An 18,669-nucleotide genomic window follows, 5' to 3' on the forward strand; every position below is an offset into this window, starting at 1 on the left:
AATCTATAACGCATGGATCACAATTATTGGTAGCTACAATCAAGCTTATCTTTAGTGTGGGTGTCATGAATAAGGTCTGTCCAAAGGTTGTTTATTCTGTATTATTTTGGTTCTAACATGCACGTGACGTCGTCCATTGATACTGTAATGGTCTTACATGATCCATATCAAATCATGCCAAAATACAAAAATATCTTCCCTCTTCTGACAGTTTCAGTCTACTAGAGTAGCGTTTCCTATTTCACAATATGTACAACGTAAAATTTCAGCTCGAGGTCCTTCATTCTAATCATTGCATGTTATGGCGTTTTTGATTGTAAGTTTTAGGGTTTAACTCGTATGCAAAATAAATCAAAATGCAACTAGGTATCACGATGGTGGATATTGTGATGATCTTTACAACTACGTGGTAAATGTTAACTAGGACACATCAAACTGTTGCACTATTGATTTATCGTTAAAGATTCTCAAGTCACGTGACAGAATCATTTAATGAAAGGTGAAACTGGCCATAACACAACGATCGTACGTTATCACAAGCTGATCCCCAGACAAATAACATGACTTGGAAGTTGAATAAATGATGAGCAATCTTTCACAATATCAAAAATTTTAAATCTCTTTTTAAATAACAATTCCTTTTTTGGAATTTATATTCTATTTTAAAGTTTTTAAAGCCAATGGGCTAAGCAACAGGAAACTTTAAAAGAATAACACCGTTTGTTTTCGAAGACCTGTTCGTACCTATACCTACAACCCTAATCCATTTTTGTTTTAATAAAACTACGTTCTAAACTATTCTTGTGCTATTGCGATTCTCTTTTACACACAGTTGTAACAGTTTCTCAGACCATCTTTGCATTATACAACAAACTGCCATCTCTGGCAACCTTACGAAGATATATACAACATATCCACATATTTGCCTGTATAACAATCAACGACGCTTGAGGTTATTTTCTAGACTAGTGTGACGATAATACTAATATGTTTATAATTTCATTAATCTTAACTTCACTAGTACAGATGTTAAGCATTCTGGTTTCAGTGAACATAGCTAAATACATCTTGATTTTTCCTCTTTTTTTCACGAGTCATTCCATCCCGCCAGGAACAAGTAATCAAAAAGACGTATTCGTAAATATACCTAACCAAATGAGAAAAACAGCCAAAAATAGCTGCGTTAATGTTGCCAGACTATTCCGTTATCTGATCCCTAATGCATCTGCATCGCAATTAAATGTCTGCAAAAAAAATACGTTCTCCTCCAAAAACAAAAGTTTCACAGATTTGTTAATTAAAGTACACAATAAATATTTTACATAATTGCAACATTTATGTAAATCACCGTTTTAGGACATTTTTAAGCTAACGAGAAAATTTTCTATTAAAAAATTGTTGATTTAAAAAAATATCTCATTAAGGAGCAATTAACTCAACTTGCGGCTCGTGTGATCATCGGTACAAGGCGTGACCAATATTGCTATATGATAAACAACATCACGTGTATGGCTGTAAGTCGTGTGCATATTTTTTTTGGGCTCGTGACCCATTCTTTTGAAACGAACTAAGTTTTCAATACTTTTTCACATAAATTGGGCGCAGAATATTTTAATGGGGTGGACGAACGACACTTTATATAGCTTTCAGAGTTTATACAGATAGTGGAAAAAATCCAAATTCTTTCACAAACAAGTGAGAAAAGATCTTGTCAAGCAGATTAAAAAGCTCAGTGAAATGTTTAACTACTCTGAAAGCCAGACTTATGTTTCTTCCCTGTTATTGATGCTGATAATTCATCCAGGCGTTTCGTATTTTAAACTCATACAAAAGTGCATCAATCATGCTGTTAATTAAGAGAAAGAAGTGGCAGTTACACGCCCTCGCTTATATTGACTGACTAACAAATTTTCTTTTGCCTGTAGTTTTACATTTCTTTTTTGGTGTGATTGCTGATGTAAAACGATATAAGATTATATGAAAACCATGTAACAAACTTTGATACATATGTTGAATTTTGTCAAGATTCGTTTAGTCTAGATAATATAAGCGGCCAATACTAAAACAAAGCTAATAACGTAATCATTACAGCTTCGCTGCGATCAAGAAATTATAAACGTTTAAGCTGTACCTGAAACATTCCGTAAATCTTACTCTGCTAATACAATAGAGACGACATTGTCTAGTTTTTAAACGAAAAAACTGCGTTTGCGTTCAAAAAAATGTCAAAAGCCTACAACCAAAAATCACGTTAAAGTGCAATATCGTAATATTGAATTTTCTCGCAAACTTATGAAGATATATCATAATTACATAGTATATGAATAAAGTATTGTACACACACGTACGTATATATATGTATATATATATAGAATTAAAACGCTCCACAAAATGAAGCACATATGAACTATACAAGAGAGTTATTCGTTAATCACATATTTATGTGACACAAACAGTCTACAGAATATGTTAAAAGACAAGAATATAACATATATTTATGTACAATATAAATCTAATGCAAGACTTCGGTGGCTTACATTGGCCTATCAAACTGAAACTAATTCATATGCATTGTAAATGGGTTAAACTTGATGTGCATTTTCACTGAGTTACTTTATAGTTTGTCGACTTTGCCACGTCGAATAAAAAAAACGTGAGTTTTAGGCGTCTCGCACACTCAAGGCAATTGTCTATAGCAAGCCAGATTGTGAGAACTTATATAAATAACAAGTCTAGAAAGATTTTTTAAAAGCAGGTGTTGCTTTTGCAATAAACTGAAAAACAAACTGAAGCTAATGATTTTGCGAAGGCGCCTTACTTTGAATTAAAATATTTGGTGTTAAAACACATATGATCTGTTTTTCTAAATCCCTTCAAATTATTTCAATAGTAATCGAAGTCCAATTATATAGGGTTTATGTTAAGTTAATGGCAAAACCTCAAATGCTTTACAATTTACGGAAAAATAAATGTGTGCAAAGTTTTCTGATAAATCTATTGTGGTATAGATCGTTTATCAAGTTCTTCTTATATAACTACTTTGAAAAGCTTAGGCCAAACAAAGAATTAGTTGAGCACTTAAACAAATATGGATAAACTTGGATATACGTACTAAAGTTATATAACTACCGGAGGAAAGTTTTGAAAGATGAACAAATGACGAATAGTTCCGTGTAACAATTACTCCTTCCTTCCCTCTTCCCCTCTCTATCTTTCTTGAACTTTGAGGAAATGATTTTAAAGGTATAGAGCTTAACCATCAGAATGTCGATGTAACGTTTTCTCGAATATTTCTTCCGGAGGCCATCTCTTTAGCAAATTATATATGATACATATTTGTACAATACAAGCTCTTCTCATTGTACCAATTGTATACACACTTAAGAAATCACGCAGACGATTGCGTCATTTTCAAACTGTTCAGTTCTTGTTTTAGTCGAGAATTTTCGTCTCTTACTGTAGCCAACTCCGCTCTTAAGCGAAGATTTTCTGTTTCTAACATAGCAGCACGTTGATTTATGAGAGCTTCGCGTTGCCTACGAGCATCTCGAGACTTTTTAGCGCTCATGTTATTTTTCTTACGACGATCCCAATACTGTTCAGTCTTCTCGATTTGCCGTGTAGACGCTCGACCTCTTTTTGCAGGCTTATTCTGATCAATTTCAGTGTTCATAGATGATTTATCGTCAAAAAGATGAGAAGAACGATTCAACAATGCTGATTGTTGTACATGAATCGACTTGTTCTCTTGTATAACGCTACTTCGTCTCTCTGTAATTTTGAAGTCTTGAGGCGTTTGATTTTTTTCAGCATCCTTTTGACGACGTCTTTTTAACGTTTCACGCTCGTCAAGTACCATACCCTCATCTTCATCACTATTTGTTGCTTTAACAGACTCGGAAACGTTTTCAGAGCTCGAATCACTTTTAGCGTAGACTGTTGAGCCATCGTGATTCGCCAGACTAGTAAGATCAGAGTTGCAAATCGAATGCTGTTGTTCCTTTCGACTGCCTTTCCAGCGTTCAACCTTTGGAACGTTTGCAACTTTCCCAAATGTTTTAATAGCGTTGGAATCATTAGACTGCATCCACGCAAAAGTTGGGGCGAATCCAACAAGAGAATGTGGATAAATAAACGCAGGAACTCGCATAGGATTAAATCCGGTGGTTGGCATCCAACCATAGTACGCTCGAGGATCAACCGATGGATAAGCGTTTTTCATATAAGAGCCATTCTGCGCGTTAAACTCCGCAAGTTTTCGAGCGTACTCCTCTGGTGACATGTTGCTAAGACTAGCTGCGAAAATAGCCCCGCTCTCATTCGCATTTTCAAATGTATGACGTTTAGAATTTCCCCATTCGACAGCTGCTTTGCCGTTCGTCTGGTCTCTACGAGAGTATTCACTTTTCTTCCCTTTCTCTTCTCTTTTCTTGCTCCTTTCACCTTCGAACACCTCTTCGGTAACTGTACACACAGATTCTGTCATTTTTAACACAATATTTTGGCCTTCAGCTTAAAACAATTCGTCACATTCTTCGCCATTTCTGTTGAATACATAAAACCTATGCACACAGGGACGTCTGATGATTCTCTCGATGGCTCGGCAGATACAAGCAGCGTATCACGTGAGTCGATCAGGTGTTGCATAATCAAAGCATCAATGTCGCATTATAAACATCCTTTGCGCATGTTTAGTCGAGACTATTCACGAGAGGAACGCGCAGTCTTCTTTTTCAAAAAAATACCATCTAAATCTTTCAAATGACATTTAGGTAAATGTTTCGTGCTGTTAAATGAAAGATTTGTGTAAATTTTTCATGCTTTGAGTGGCAATAACAAAGTCCATACTGTCAACATCGGGGGTGGGGGGTGTAAAAGATGCGTTTACTGTAATTACACAATTAAAATGCGCAAAAATGAGCCTGTGTTTCACGTGATATTAAGGAATTTGGTATGCAAAACAATACGAGGAAAAATACTCTGTACATCTGGAATTAGTGTCAACATATATGAAGCACTTCACAGAATTAGCATCAAGTTGTTTACCCTATAATTTCCTATTATTTAATGTGTTCATTGCGTGCCGAGTAAAAGGAAACGTTATCAGGTGTACTTATTACGAAAAACTATTTACTAATGTACAAATTCCTAAGGCAGTTTATCAAAGTTGTAATTCTGATTTTAATAGGTCGAGTGAATGATAATTCTGTAAAAGTAGCGAACTATTTCCAATTTTTTGGCAAATAATTGATGCGAAGTGTTTTGCATGTAATGCCTACCTGATTTCTGATTCAAATACTCTTTTTTTATGGTAAAAAAGCTCGCGCACTTTAGATAACACATGCGTTTTTAATCAGTCTAATTAAAACAGTATGGTACAATATCTTGGTATAAAAAATCATCCTTTTGGTTGATGCAAATATTTGCGTGAAAAGCTATTATTAACAACGAGCCACAAATTATGCAATAAAATATGTCTGTCGCCGTTGATATCAAAAATCACACCCCCACACGTCCCACAACAAACCCATCTCCATCCTAAAATGCACAGATGCACATTGATTTATCAAAAAACGGCAGCAACGAATGTGGATTGAATGTCACTGATGCATTTTTCGATATGGATGTAATATAGGATGTTTACACACTTTTTCTTCTATCATAAGCGGATAATCAATTGACGAATATGGTACATATGAATTGCGGATAGCGTACGTTTCTGCGGATAATGCCGAATCTCAACGCGGGACAGATTTTCCATGTGTGAAAAACGAGCTACTCTGAGGCAAAACTCAGGTATATTTTCTCGGGAGAAAAATTTCACCAGCAAGTTTCTAACATTAAACTATGAGAGTTTTCACTGAATTAGGGATTATATATAGGTAAACAAAAATGTTTCAAACATAAATATTTCACCGTGTTAATATTAGAGGGATTGACAAGTCTAATTTTACTATCTATATTAGAATCCTACGTGCAAGCAATGATGAAATTCACGACAAAAATATTTAAATATCTTTCGACACCACGCAGTTACATAAAATTGATGCTTGGCTGGAGTGAAAGGCAAGTAGAAGGCGGTTAGTGGGCGACCAAAAGGTCGGTTAGTCAAGGTCGACGACTGAGGTCGACTAAGAAAACTAAGACTTCTCTTTCTTTATTGACTTCCGGGAAGAATTTTTTCATTGTATATTAATAAAGTGCTATGCAAATGTATATGAGTATTGATAAGTATTCTAAGCGCTAAAGGAATGCGGTAATATGGTAGACTTCCATAGAAAGATTACATAATTTTTATGAATATTATTTGAGCGTGCAGGTACAGATGTTTACGTCGTCCCAAGCTGTTCATTAGAATATCAAATTTCCTTTAGTGATTCAGTATTTTAGACTCAAACGTTGTGCACATCTATCATACGTACAGAGCTCAAAAAAAAAGTCGATTACGATTGGTTAGTTTTGCGTATTAGTTTTAGCACTAATTTAATGATTGGCTGTGTATCTAAGTAAAAATTGCCACAAATAATGATAAAGCAAAGATTATGCGCATGCTAAAATATCTTAGCTACAATTAAACACTTTAACACAAAATGTACGATTCATCGAAGTGTTCACTGCATAGTACCATGAAACATCTGGAATAGATTTGTCAGCCATTTTCTACGAAGAAAAATCTTAATCCTCGCCTAATATGCTCAACCAATCAAGTTTTAGCGTGCTCGTTTTAGTTAGCAATTAACGTTCTTTACACCTGTTTGTGCTATAAATAATGAAGATTTGTTTTTCCTTCCATACACCAATCCTTGTTGAATAATGCATGTTTGCACAACATTTTCTTAAAAATAGTCCTAAAGACACGACGACAATGACATTTGAAGATCTAATTTTCAGAACCCAATTTCTGCGTGGATGAATTTTGGTCTTCGCACACCGCTTCATGTTATCCAAGGGGAAATTTTTAGTTAAATTTAGCAAACTTAACGCTCATCACGAAGTAATGACCTTCAATAACATTCATTAAGTTTCAGCCTTGCAAAATATTCCAACCAGATATATTTTCCTATATATCCAGTATTCCGTGGATTAGGTAACACACAACAAAACGCTATAAAGAATCTGGCTATAACAGGTTTGCCCTATAATGTCGCAAGTTATATTAAACTACGCACATAAATTTATCATTTAGAAATTTCGAAAGCCTGCCAAACATCGCTACTCCATATACTTAAGAAACTACGGCCGAGTCAAAATCTATGCGTTGGACAGGTTAAAATTACTATGGTATTCAAATGGAAAATGGGCACCATCTCAAAATTTCAAAAAAATCATTCTTTTGCAAAAAAGTAAATTATAAATTTAGATAAATGAAAAAATGAACAGTATGTCACGTTAGGATCACAGACAGACAACTTTGATGACGTCATAAGTGTTAAAAGGAATATTTATGACATAAATAAACACAAATACCAAAGCTGAGTTATGTCAATCAAGAAGCAATTTTAAATTTTCTAAAACCATCGACATCAAGGCGCCATCAATCAGTGAAAAGACCTAACCTCGTTTATGTGGTTGCTTGACCTCGACTCTTTTGGCCCTCGGGTGTTCTTACCGTAAAGTCACATCCACGTCTCGTTCAATACTAACAAATTTCAAAGCATCCATTGCACTATACCTACAAGAAAAAGAAGCATTCTAATAAAATAATATCAGAAGCATTTATTATTGATGTCAACCTGTAGTTAGCAAAAATGTCGTAACAGCGATAAAAACGATGAATGATTCCATTTGACGTGTTGTATAGTACGTGCAAAAATAATAGTAAAACGTTATGACTAATTCATACAACACTACATTAAGACATAAAACCATAACAGAAATAACCAAAGTTCCATGTGTCTTAAGGATAATTGTGCAACATAATGCAAGTTTATGACGTTATTTAATATTACTAAAGCCTGGTTCTCATTAAGTCGCTTGAGTCATCCGAGTCGTTCCGATGTTTTTCAAAACGACTGGGAAGACTTAAGCTATTTTCTTCTCATATATTCGTACCAACGCTGCCGAGAGACTGCTTAAATAATTTTTACGTGAAACATTTAAAAATGACAGCTGCTGTTTATCAAAGACAAAGTCTTTTGGCTAGTTATTTGCTTCTCAAATCGTTTGCGCCATAAAAAGGTCGATTGCATTTCTCAACGGTCGTTTCAGTCGTGTGAGTCATTTGAGGTCACCCCGGTCGCCTCTGAAATGTTCTCATACCTATAGTCGCACGGGTCGTCTGTGAAATTTTGACGACTGAAACGACTCGGACGACTATATGAGTACCAGGCTGTACTTCACAATGGCAAGAACACGTCTTTGTAACAGTAAAGAATGACGTCATAAACGAGGTCAACCTGACAACATAAAAGTGTTATTTTTCAATTCTAAATTCAATCGCATCCAATCAATATAACGTAAGACATAATCTTGAAAACATAAGAAAAATTATATGTTTCTTTTGTTTTAATAGTGTATAATTAAGTCATAATTAAGTCATTATATTGCAGCATTTCTTGGGTCGCTGTCAAGGCTGGTTGCCACAAGATTCAATTAAAAGCAACACCATCTTCCAGATGAAACAACCATTATAAATTGGAACCTCAAATGCAGTAATTGAATAATCAATGCGATAACCCAAATAAACATTTATTGCTTAAAATACACATTTGTCATGTGTTTGAAGTGTTAATTGACCATGGTTCATGCTTGTGATCAGAGTGGGACCTTTCGTAAATTCTGTTAATATTTGACATCACTTTCAATGATGACAAATGTATACAGCATAGAGTATGAAGTTTATCCCTCTTAGTTTGATATATATTTGAAAATAAATGTTTTGTTGAACATATTCCTTGTTAACGAGGAAAAACAATCTTTTTAATAGATTTAGAGCGACAAAACTCACTACCTCAAGTGCAGACATTGCCTCAACATTATGTAAGCCAAAATACACACTGTTAAGACAAGTGTGTATTTTGTAAAACAATATTATGCAAAAGTAATCATAACAAAATGATTATAAAGTAACTGCTAAACATAACATCAACATTTTAGAAGTTTGTCTCCCACCGATAGAATGGATTTGGTAACAAAATATCTTCTATAAATATTGTTGAATATTTTCTACAGTTTGGCGAAATTTTAAAACAACAAAGTGTATGTTTATCTTATACAATACAAAAACAGCTGTAACATAGCACCAAAATCATAAACTTTCTACAGTTTGGCGAAATTTTAAAACAACAAAGTGTATGTTTATCTTATACAATACAAAAACAGCTGTAACGTAACCCCAAAATCATAAACAAAACATAAACTTCTTTTGTAATAGATAAATTTTTGTCTAAACACAATAAAGCAAATGACTTGCGTCAAACAGCTGGGTTTCAAGATTCAAATACAATTATTTTTTACTGTGATATTTCGTTTCTTTTAACAAATGTCATTGGCACCCTCCGCCCCTCCCCAGTAAAATGATACTGCAAAGAACCCTTTGGTACAAGGTACAACTTATTACCTGTAATCAAAGAAAAGTTCCTCTCCAGCTTCAATGAATCTTTTAGCAAAAATCCCGATGCGATGATCCCCATTCACCATCATGACTATATTAAAAAAGCACAGTAAATATCGCGAGTGAAACTAAGTTCAAAGATCAATGACTGCATGATAATTTGTTCACAATTATCCAGGTATTTGTTTGATAATGCATTTCTAACTCGAACTAATTCTTGCCCTTAGTTCATACCAGCCCAGTTTTGTAGAAAAATGTTAAAAGATATAAGATGAACTTGATTCTGAGGGCATGGCCAGCGAAACATCAAAAGAAATTTATCATCATTTCATCATTAAACATCACAAGATTAAATAAATAATCGAAACTAAAGCCAGCATTTATCTTCGTCACTATCGTCTAACGAAAGAACAGATAAATAGGTAATTACCTTTTGCATAACAGTTGGGATTTATAGAATGGTTGGCAAATCTCATTTTATTTCCTTTTCTGGTTGCATCCACAACATGATCTAAGTGATCAAATCAACATAAAACTTGAACACGTCTGAAGACAAAAATGCTTTGCCAGCTGCATGACAATGTATTATTTAATCCGTCTTACCGTTATTCAAGTTGAATAGAAAGCTGCACATATATTTATCGTAGACTTTTCCTCTTCTGTCCGCTTCATCTTGTGAAATCATCTGAAGGAATCATAAATTTCATTTAATTTGAAGCCATCAAATGAGTTGTAGAAGAAGAGCTCTCAAATCAAGTAAACAAAATTATATGCAACTGACACTTGAAATGCAAAAACGTTTGAGAAAGTTCGGCAGCGAATACTTCTTGATCTATGGCCCTCTATTGAAATAATTGAGCATAAGGAAAATTTATAAAATCTCCTCACCCCCTTGAGTTGACAAGACAATATCAAACTAATTTCAATCATAACTAATAACATTTTATTGATAAAAGTAGTAAACTCGACATGCCCGGGATTTTTCTTGGTTAGAGGAAATACGGTAACGTTAAACTTCCAAAATAGATTTGCAATTTTTTCTTCTTTCAGTCATATCACCTCGTAAGTAGTCAACAAACCTCTCCACAATATTCACCAATCAATTCATTTTTTTGACACGAATCTTTTATGAAAACACCCCAGCCAGCGACGTCAGACGGAGCGAAATACATGTGCTTCAACAAGAAAAGATATTGTGAGCACCATTCAAACAGGCACCCGTGTAATAAGGCCACCTCTTTATACATACAGTAGCCCCCATTTGACCAGGACTCGTTTTAGACTGTCACCTCTCTAAACATTAACACCCCCCTTTGAGCAGGACCTGTTTTAGACTTCTCCTCTCTGAACATTAACACCCTCTCCCCTTTGAGCAGCACTCGTTTTAGACTGTCACCTCTCTAAATATAACCCCTCCCCTTTAAGCAGCACCCGTTTTAGATTGTCACCCCTTTAATTATAACTCCTCCCTTTTAAACAGCACCCGTTTTAGACGGTCATCTCTCTATACATAAAGAATGCCCCCTTCTAGCAGCACCCGTTGAAGAAGGTCAACTCTCTAAACATACAATAACACACCCTTCAGGCAGTACCCTTTGATGAAGGTCATCTCTCTAATATAGAGAAACGTCCTTTGAACCAGACACCCGTTTACAAAGTCAACTCCCTAAAGTGAACATGTTACGTAGCTAACTAGACTCTTCATTGAAAAATATCACGTGAAAAAGATAGATAAAGAAAGCTCCCAACCTTTCTATCTCCACGCTGTAAACCAACATTTTTACAACACATCATGTCGCTAGTAAAGTTATCTGCACCGCATGTACGACAGAGGTCTGGGTCACACTCACGTACGGCAAGGAAGCACGGACATTGTTTTGTTACACACTGCGCTTTACATCGACAACCAGGAAAACGGTTCTGACCTAAAATCACATACAATAAATGTGTATTTATCACTTGGTCAGCGTTATTTTCATCTTATCTAAAGTTGTAACATTCACTTACAGTCAGGACTGCACTGGCAAAACTTTTCACAGAAATTTTGTGTGGCGATACAGATACATGATTGGTCACATTGCAGGCCAGGATGGTCGCATGGAACATAATTGTACACGTGATTGTTTGCACTATCTGAAATGATAAAGTGCAATCCCATTGAGTTCAATGACATCTCCTCCCTCGAGTGCAATTCAGATTCCATAAGTATACGTAGCAATCCTATCCTGTAAGTCTATGATCCTCACTTCCCTGCATTATTTCCAGCATTACGGTGTACCCTACGTCTACATACCTTTCTTTAACTGTATCTTTCGACAGTGCAATGACCACATTCTGTAACGAATCATAAACCAAATAAATTAACAAAACGCGCCAAGATAGAGACGTACTTAACATGACTGAAATATTGTGACAACACACAAAGTACTTCTAAATACCTGTGCTTGCGTTTCTTCTTTGCTTTTTGGTTGGCGTCTTCGAATTCTGGGACAGGATCTTCCTCTTGGCCTTCATGCAAAGAATGTTGGTATACCTAGATAATAAAGAAATTCATTCAAAGATACAATCTAAGCAAATAGTGCTGAAACTAGAGAAGTCTATCCTCCAATGTAGTGCTTGATGATTCATTTATCGGGAGTAGTCTGATGTTAAAACCTGAGTCCTTACACACTCCAGTCTAGTCTAATGCTTTCATTAGGAATGATTTGATGTTGAAATTTCGAGTCATTACTTTGTCCTTTTCCAATATAAAATATGGAAAAGAATTTAACGTAATCTGCGGAACAAATACATGTTTGCTATTCATCATATTCCAATGTGTCGCTTTATTAAAAACAGTTGAATGTTAAAACACAAGTCAAACAACAAAACTTTCTTCGCAAGTCATCCTACATACCTCAAAACAAGTCTTGGTCTTGATCAATTTTGATATTGTACAAAAATGACTTTGATAAACTGGTCTGAGAACACGATACAACGAACTTTCCGCACCGTCCCAAAAACTTGCTTCATCATATAAGGGTCGCTTTCTGTTCTCCTCCTAAGAAACGCAAGATAATCATATTTATCCAAGGTTAGTCATCCAGATATATATTTAGTTCAAAGACTACAAGTCATATTGTCATTTGCGTATAGAAATAGTTTGATCCTAATTTATTGAAATTTAGAAAACTGAAAGATTACAAGAAACTTCATATACATAAGGATAACGACCAATCGAAAATGAATACATAAGCAAACTCACTTTGATGTACATGAAGCATGTCTCACTACAAGGTGATATCTCTTGACTGTCTTCACAGTTCTAAAGAAAAATATTTCTGCATTTAAAAAATAATAACAAAAGCAGTTAGCAAATATATGGTGTATAATGCAGCATAATACAAGAGGTAAGTTAAAGTTCAATGATTAATCCTTGAACTCTATCACTGGGTTCATAAGCTTTCTCCACCTCTCAGACTATAATCAATATGCACAAAGATATCGCTTAAATTTGCCAATATTAGATGTCGCATTAAAACACTATAGAAATCTTGATCATGTTTGATTGGAAGTTTGAAATTTGCATTTCCGAAGAAATGCAACCATCCCTGGCATGAATAAATGACAATCAAAAATTATGAACGAGATGGAGGGGGTAAACAGACCTGGACATAATATGAGAAAACCACATGAAAGATTTGTGTGGAAAAAACCAGCAAGAATTTGCGTTTCAAAGGTTTTCTTTATAAATATAGCTGAACCAAACATTCGTTTTGTTTTACTTCGAGAATTATGTTTGTCATAATCATATTTCTATACATGAAGTTTGACCTTTCGCTTTAGGCTTCTAAGAAACTTTATCGCTTTCGTTATTTTGAAATGAAAGTGAAAAACACCTTAAAATACAACTTTCAGACTTGCTAATCTTAAATATTCGTCTACCGATTGCTAAATCAAAGTTACTCAAGAATTGTTAAAAGATAAAACGTCGATGTAGTCTTTGTGATGATTCATTTGAGAATACTTTCAAGTACATTCAGATTCAACTAAGAAAAAGTGTTTACGCATTCATAGTTCTTAGCAATAACGATTCCTCGAAGTCACGCCACATTGCTTTAGCAAAATACAGTACAAACGGAAAGGAAAGCTAACGTTAAAGGGAAGTAACTTTCTTACGAAGCTGAAGGTACATGAAAAAAAAAGCCATAGAAGTATACAACAAGAAACATAAAAGTAACATAAATAGACGAGCAAATATGAGTAGGAAAAAGAAGATCCATGGTCATGGATATGAGAAATTACAAAATGAAAGTGATGAAGAGAACGAGGGTCAATTCAAAATACACATTTACAAAAAGAAAAAAAAGATTGAGAACTGGGTGATGCAGTACAAGAACATAGAGACGGGGGGCGACTTGTTTGGTCTTTGGATCAATTCTCAAACGGCAGTCGTTCAACTGGCAATAGGACCAGGTGTCAACTGTAGACGAGGTTCAACGAGTTTCTATCAAGATGTGAATTACCTTGGAAATGTTGGCAAGTATTTGGCAGAAAAACATGGACTATGCAATTTAGGCCAATGGCATTCCCATCATCAATTAAGTTTAAATAAACCAAGCGGAGGAGATAAGAACACAGTGTGGGGAAACATGCCGAAACTTGGTCTTAAACGATATGTTGTTTGCATTGCAAATATTACATCAGTTTCCACCACGCTCAATTGCTATTTATTTCAGCTGGACGACAATGGCAGAAAGTTGGATATCATTCATAGCAAATTTCGTGCACTTCAAACTAACAGTCCATTGACCGCTGACCAGGAAATTCGCAAAATCGTCTCCAAAGGTGCTGAAAAGCAGAAACATCACCAAATAATCATAGAGTGTGATAATCACGAAAATCCAGAAGAAACTGACCGACTTTGCCCAAAACCCCGCGCAGATGTACAAGAAAAAATTTCTTCAAAATATTGGTTATCGCAGGATAATTGCAATGATTATAATGTTATTATTTCTTGGTTTGAATTTGGGTTAAAACGCTGGTACCACAAGCATTACAAAACAGGTCAGCCAATATGATGCAATTTCTTAACGACTCAAAAAAGTCATTTTTCAACTTCATTGTTTTGGCTGATCACAAGTAATCTGTAATGCTCAAGCAAAACAATTAACTGACTTCCAATAATAATTTAGCATACTTTTCACTTTTTTTTTATATACTCAACGGCTTTATTGATAATATTTCTATCCTGCACAGTGCACGTGATTTGTTTTAGTATAAGCTCACCTTACGTCTGGCTTGAGTCGGTAAAGGTTTCCAAGCATGAAGTACACAATCATATTTAAAACATCGTCGACAGAACAACATATGAAACGAGTGCATTGTTTGTTCTCTTGATGTAGACTGAGCTTCGTTGCTAAAGAAAAAAAATTGGCACATTAATGTAACTTTATATTCGCAATTAAATATACTCCCGAAAGGCAAAGTTTTCTTTTACAGAGAAAATTATGTATATAAGGTGAAGTAAAATATTTCAGGGGCAAGTTCTCTCTATGAATCATTACAGGGACAAAGATAAATGTTTTAGCGTGAATGAGTAGGGAATTGTAATAATATACCAAAGACACAGTTATAAACTGTGGAGAAAAAGTCATCAAACAGGAATTGGACAAAGAAACAAGATAAGAGAAACCAGTCGCGCAAATATGTGGTTAATGTAAAGTTGAAAATTAGAGAACAAGTTTATCAAAACGTAAGTCACATTACATTGCAATCTGCCTTGTGTAAAATAAACAATATCATTTAGAAATTCAAAGGCAGCCACCAAATGATTTCTTTCTACAGTGAGTCATAGAAAATTTTTTAAAAAAAGTACATTTTTGAAATTTGCTGATTTCCAAGTCGCTTTTGTTAGTAGAGGCTTTTCATAAAACAACCATATAAAAGTCAGGTAAAAACTGACGTTTTTCATACCTGTCTATATCTGGGGTACATTGCTGTAAAGAGACAGATCCAGTTATACGTTGTTTAGTTTCTTTGTACCTTCATAAAAAATAATGCAGACATGGAAATGTAAACTGATGGTGGAAAAAGATTGATTTAGAAAGGTTGTTTACACTGATAAAAAGAGAACTGTTAATGAAAGTTGTATACTGATATGAATGTACTCTGTTGTACTAGATTTTTTTCAATTATATGTGTATTTACAAAGCAAAATCATCAATGCTTTGATCTACGTAGCAGTGACGTCATTGATGACGACATATGACCGCCCCTTTCCGAGGGATTCAAATATTTGTGAAGCGGTGAATGCTAGTAGCCGCAAACGAACAAATATTTTAACTCTAAATCTAAAAATAAATGTCACTAGTACTCTGTATTTAGAGCTGTAAAAAAAAGATAAAAATCCACTGGCAGCTACTTCACCTGCCGTTGTGTCAACTTCATGAAGTGTATCAATATGTTGTTACAAAGAAACACACGTAATACCTTCTTACGCAATCTTAAGCATACTTAGGACACCTTGGCCCTATTAAACTATAATTAGACCATGCTAGACTTACTGAGTCCTCTTTAGACAACCTTTGCCATACTTTGACCACCTTCGCTATATCTCTAAACTTCCACTACCTTAGCCATACTTAACCATACCGTTGAATAAGCAACACAAACTGACCATAAGTATTATGTATATAGCATGCTTTGCACAATATTCCTTCATGTACCTAGTTTTGATATCATCCAATGTCCATATGTATATAGCATGCTTTGCACAATATTCCTTCAAGTACCTAGTTTTGATATCATCCAATGTCCATATGTATATAGCATGCTTTGCACAATATTCCTTCACGTACCTAGTTTTGATATCATCCAATGTCCATATGTATATAGCATGCTTTGCACAATATTCCTTCACGTACCTAGTTTTGATATCATCCAATGTCCATCCTTTTCCAGGACACAAGTTCAAAATTACACGAAATATTTCATCCCCTGGCATATCATTGTTGCTCATTTTAACTGTACCAGTCTCTATAAAATACATAAGTCTTTATACCATATCCCCAATAAACCTTTTAAGACCCTGTCCATGCCATAAATACTTGGTTTTGAAGAACAAATAAAAGTAAAATCTACTTCTTATAGAAATGATTAACTTTTAATTCCCTCATCCTACTTATAAGAGGATGCTGAACAAAATATGATTTTATACATTTCTAACCTTCAAGGTTGGATGAAAAAAAATTTAGAAATCCATTTATGTGAGTGTAAGTTTGATAGACAAATAAAATGAAATATGCATCAGGTCAATAAAGTTACCTTTGTTTTCAGTATCAGTAGACAAACAGTTTGATAAATCTTTGGATTTTGTCACATTAGAGATAATCTCATACAACATGTTGTCAGTTAAACTACCATCATCAATAACTGGAAAATACAAAAGTATGAACAAATATTATATAAAAGTGGGTTTTTAAAGAAAACAAATGATATATCCATATAATCATACTATTATGCTATAATAACTGGCTTAATTTGCATACCTACATCTTTATAATTTATCACACAATGGATAGATGGAAGATATCAGATAAATATACAGGGGATGTTAGTTCTAGAAATAAGTAAAAATAATGATAAGCAATACCATGATCTGGTGTTCTATGAACTTTGCCATCGTAATTCTTTATTAATTCTTCTATGAAAGTGCCATCCTGATCAAGAACCTCTTCCCCCATATAAGGAATATTATGTAATACTGTTTCATCTTCTACCTGCAATTTGTTTGAAAATTATTTTTTGCAAAGCTTGTAATTAATTTCATAAAACCAAAAATTTGAAGATGCATTGAAACAGCTTTACATGATACACAACGATGCAATCATTTGAGGAAGACAGTTATTAGTCTTTCATGCAACTTGGATTACCAACTCAGTTTGACTGGTCAACTAAATACATAAACTACAGTTTTAAAGACAACTTAATGTGCAACAAACTAACTGGCATAAATTGGTTTGCATCATATAAAGCTGCATGAATGATATAATACTTACCATGTAGTTATGTTGTAATGATACCCATGTGAAAAATGGCGGTATAGGAGATACAGAATATAGAACGCGAAGACAGGTGTATTGAGGCGGAAACGCACCTCCAGATTTTACACATGCCTGAAAAAAAGTCCCTTAATTCAATATCAATAAAGCAATGCCATGTAGATGTGTTTTTCTTGTTTTCACCTTTCTTGTAGTTTGCATATGTCCAGTGATGGGAGCAAAACTAACTGGTTTTAAGGATTTTGCTTTCTTTCGCACATTATCTTTTTCATCAAGTTGATGATTGATTTTTTGACGATTAGAAACTAAACATTCCTGTAAAGTATAAACAAAAATACACCATCAATTACTGATGTTTGCAAGCCAACATTTTGCATGCATAGTTTTTCATGTTGGTTTAACTAAAGGTTGATGACATGGTATAGTTTGTTAAAATTATTTTGTATTTAATGGAAAGCATTTTACATTTCTATACCAGAATTCTTCATTGGTACTGCCATTAAAACTAATATTGATACATATCTTCCGCTGTTAATCATTCGCCCATACAATACTTTTAAAGGCCTTTTTCGTCCAGACCAAGAGCGAAATAAGTTTTGAAAAACAAATGAAACACATATTCCGCAGCGTGTAAACCAACAACAGTTATTGTCTTAGTCATTAAGAAAATATTGCAACCCGACAAAGACTGTTGTGAATTTTCACGAATGTCAACAGTTCATACCATTGGCATTAGTATATAGAAATTCAATTCTCCCGCCCTGAACACAAAGATAACACCGAGACTGGTCATTTAAAACACTTTTTACTACCTTTACGAGTTGAATAGCTTCACGTTTTTCAAGGTCTTTCAGACGATTGTATTCTCTTTCGACTGCTTTCGTCAGCTGTTCTATATCCATAGTTTGAAAGCCAGAAAAATTTGGAGAAACGAAAAGTTATTCAACTTGTCACTCCACTTGATGCACGAGAAGACGATTGGGACAAAAGCCGTGTTGATATATTGGAGAACTAAGACTGAGTCGAGTAGTCGACACACAGCTAACCCAAGGCAAGATGGTGTTACACAAAAAT

General features: G+C 34.6%; 2 protein-coding genes and 1 long non-coding RNA gene across 3 annotated transcripts; 1 reads left to right on the forward strand and 2 right to left on the reverse strand.

Annotated features, from left to right (window-relative positions):
• Positions 1–2,246: 2,246 nt before the first annotated feature.
• LOC124452548 lies at positions 2,247–4,799 on the reverse strand. The gene has a single exon (XM_047003105.1). The coding sequence runs from the start codon at positions 4,484–4,486 to the stop codon at positions 3,389–3,391; it is 1,098 nt and encodes a 365-aa protein (XP_046859061.1). The 5' UTR covers positions 4,487–4,799; the 3' UTR covers positions 2,247–3,388.
• A 768-nt stretch (positions 4,800–5,567) lies between these two features.
• On the forward strand, positions 5,568–6,306 carry LOC124452549. Its single transcript, XR_006950799.1, has 2 exons — positions 5,568–5,796; positions 5,967–6,306. It is a non-coding gene; the product is annotated as an uncharacterized LOC124452549 (long non-coding RNA).
• Positions 6,307–7,308: 1,002 nt separating this feature from the next.
• LOC124452547 (histone-lysine N-methyltransferase E(z)-like) lies at positions 7,309–18,644 on the reverse strand. Its single transcript, XM_047003104.1, has 19 exons — positions 18,408–18,644; positions 17,779–17,910; positions 17,593–17,709; positions 17,187–17,313; positions 16,859–16,966; positions 16,459–16,570; positions 15,509–15,577; positions 14,822–14,951; positions 12,798–12,857; positions 12,450–12,593; positions 11,992–12,086; positions 11,847–11,887; positions 11,561–11,686; positions 11,303–11,478; positions 10,633–10,728; positions 10,157–10,238; positions 9,984–10,064; positions 9,560–9,644; positions 7,309–7,672 (listed from the first exon to the last, which is right to left on the reverse strand). The coding sequence occupies exons 1-19, from the start codon at positions 18,495–18,497 to the stop codon at positions 7,606–7,608; spliced, it is 1,938 nt and encodes a 645-aa protein (XP_046859060.1). The 5' UTR covers positions 18,498–18,644; the 3' UTR covers positions 7,309–7,605.
• Positions 18,645–18,669: the final 25 nt, after the last annotated feature.

The sequence above is a fragment of the Xenia sp. Carnegie-2017 genome, unplaced genomic scaffold, assembly GCF_021976095.1.
Source record: "Xenia sp. Carnegie-2017 unplaced genomic scaffold, XeniaSp_v1 HiC_scaffold_25, whole genome shotgun sequence".
NCBI lineage: Eukaryota > Metazoa > Cnidaria > Anthozoa > Malacalcyonacea > Xeniidae > Xenia > Xenia sp. Carnegie-2017.

Bases quoted from the DNA above. Each gene is read 5' to 3' on its own strand.
- LOC124452548 (XM_047003105.1), bottom strand. From the start codon at position 4,486: ATGACAGAATCTGTGTGTACAGTTACCGAAGAGGTGTTCGAAGGTGAA.
- LOC124452547 (XM_047003104.1), bottom strand. From the start codon at position 18,497: ATGGATATAGAACAGCTGACGAAAGCAGTCGAAAGAGAATACAATCGT. The intron at 12,594-12,797 runs GTGAGTTTGCTT...TGCGTTTCTTAG, and splicing joins CATGCTTCATGTACATCAAA to GAGGAGAACAGAAAGCGACC. The intron at 11,479-11,560 runs GTAAGTGAATGT...ATGTGATTTTAG, and splicing joins TTGCCAGTGCAGTCCTGACT to GTCAGAACCGTTTTCCTGGT.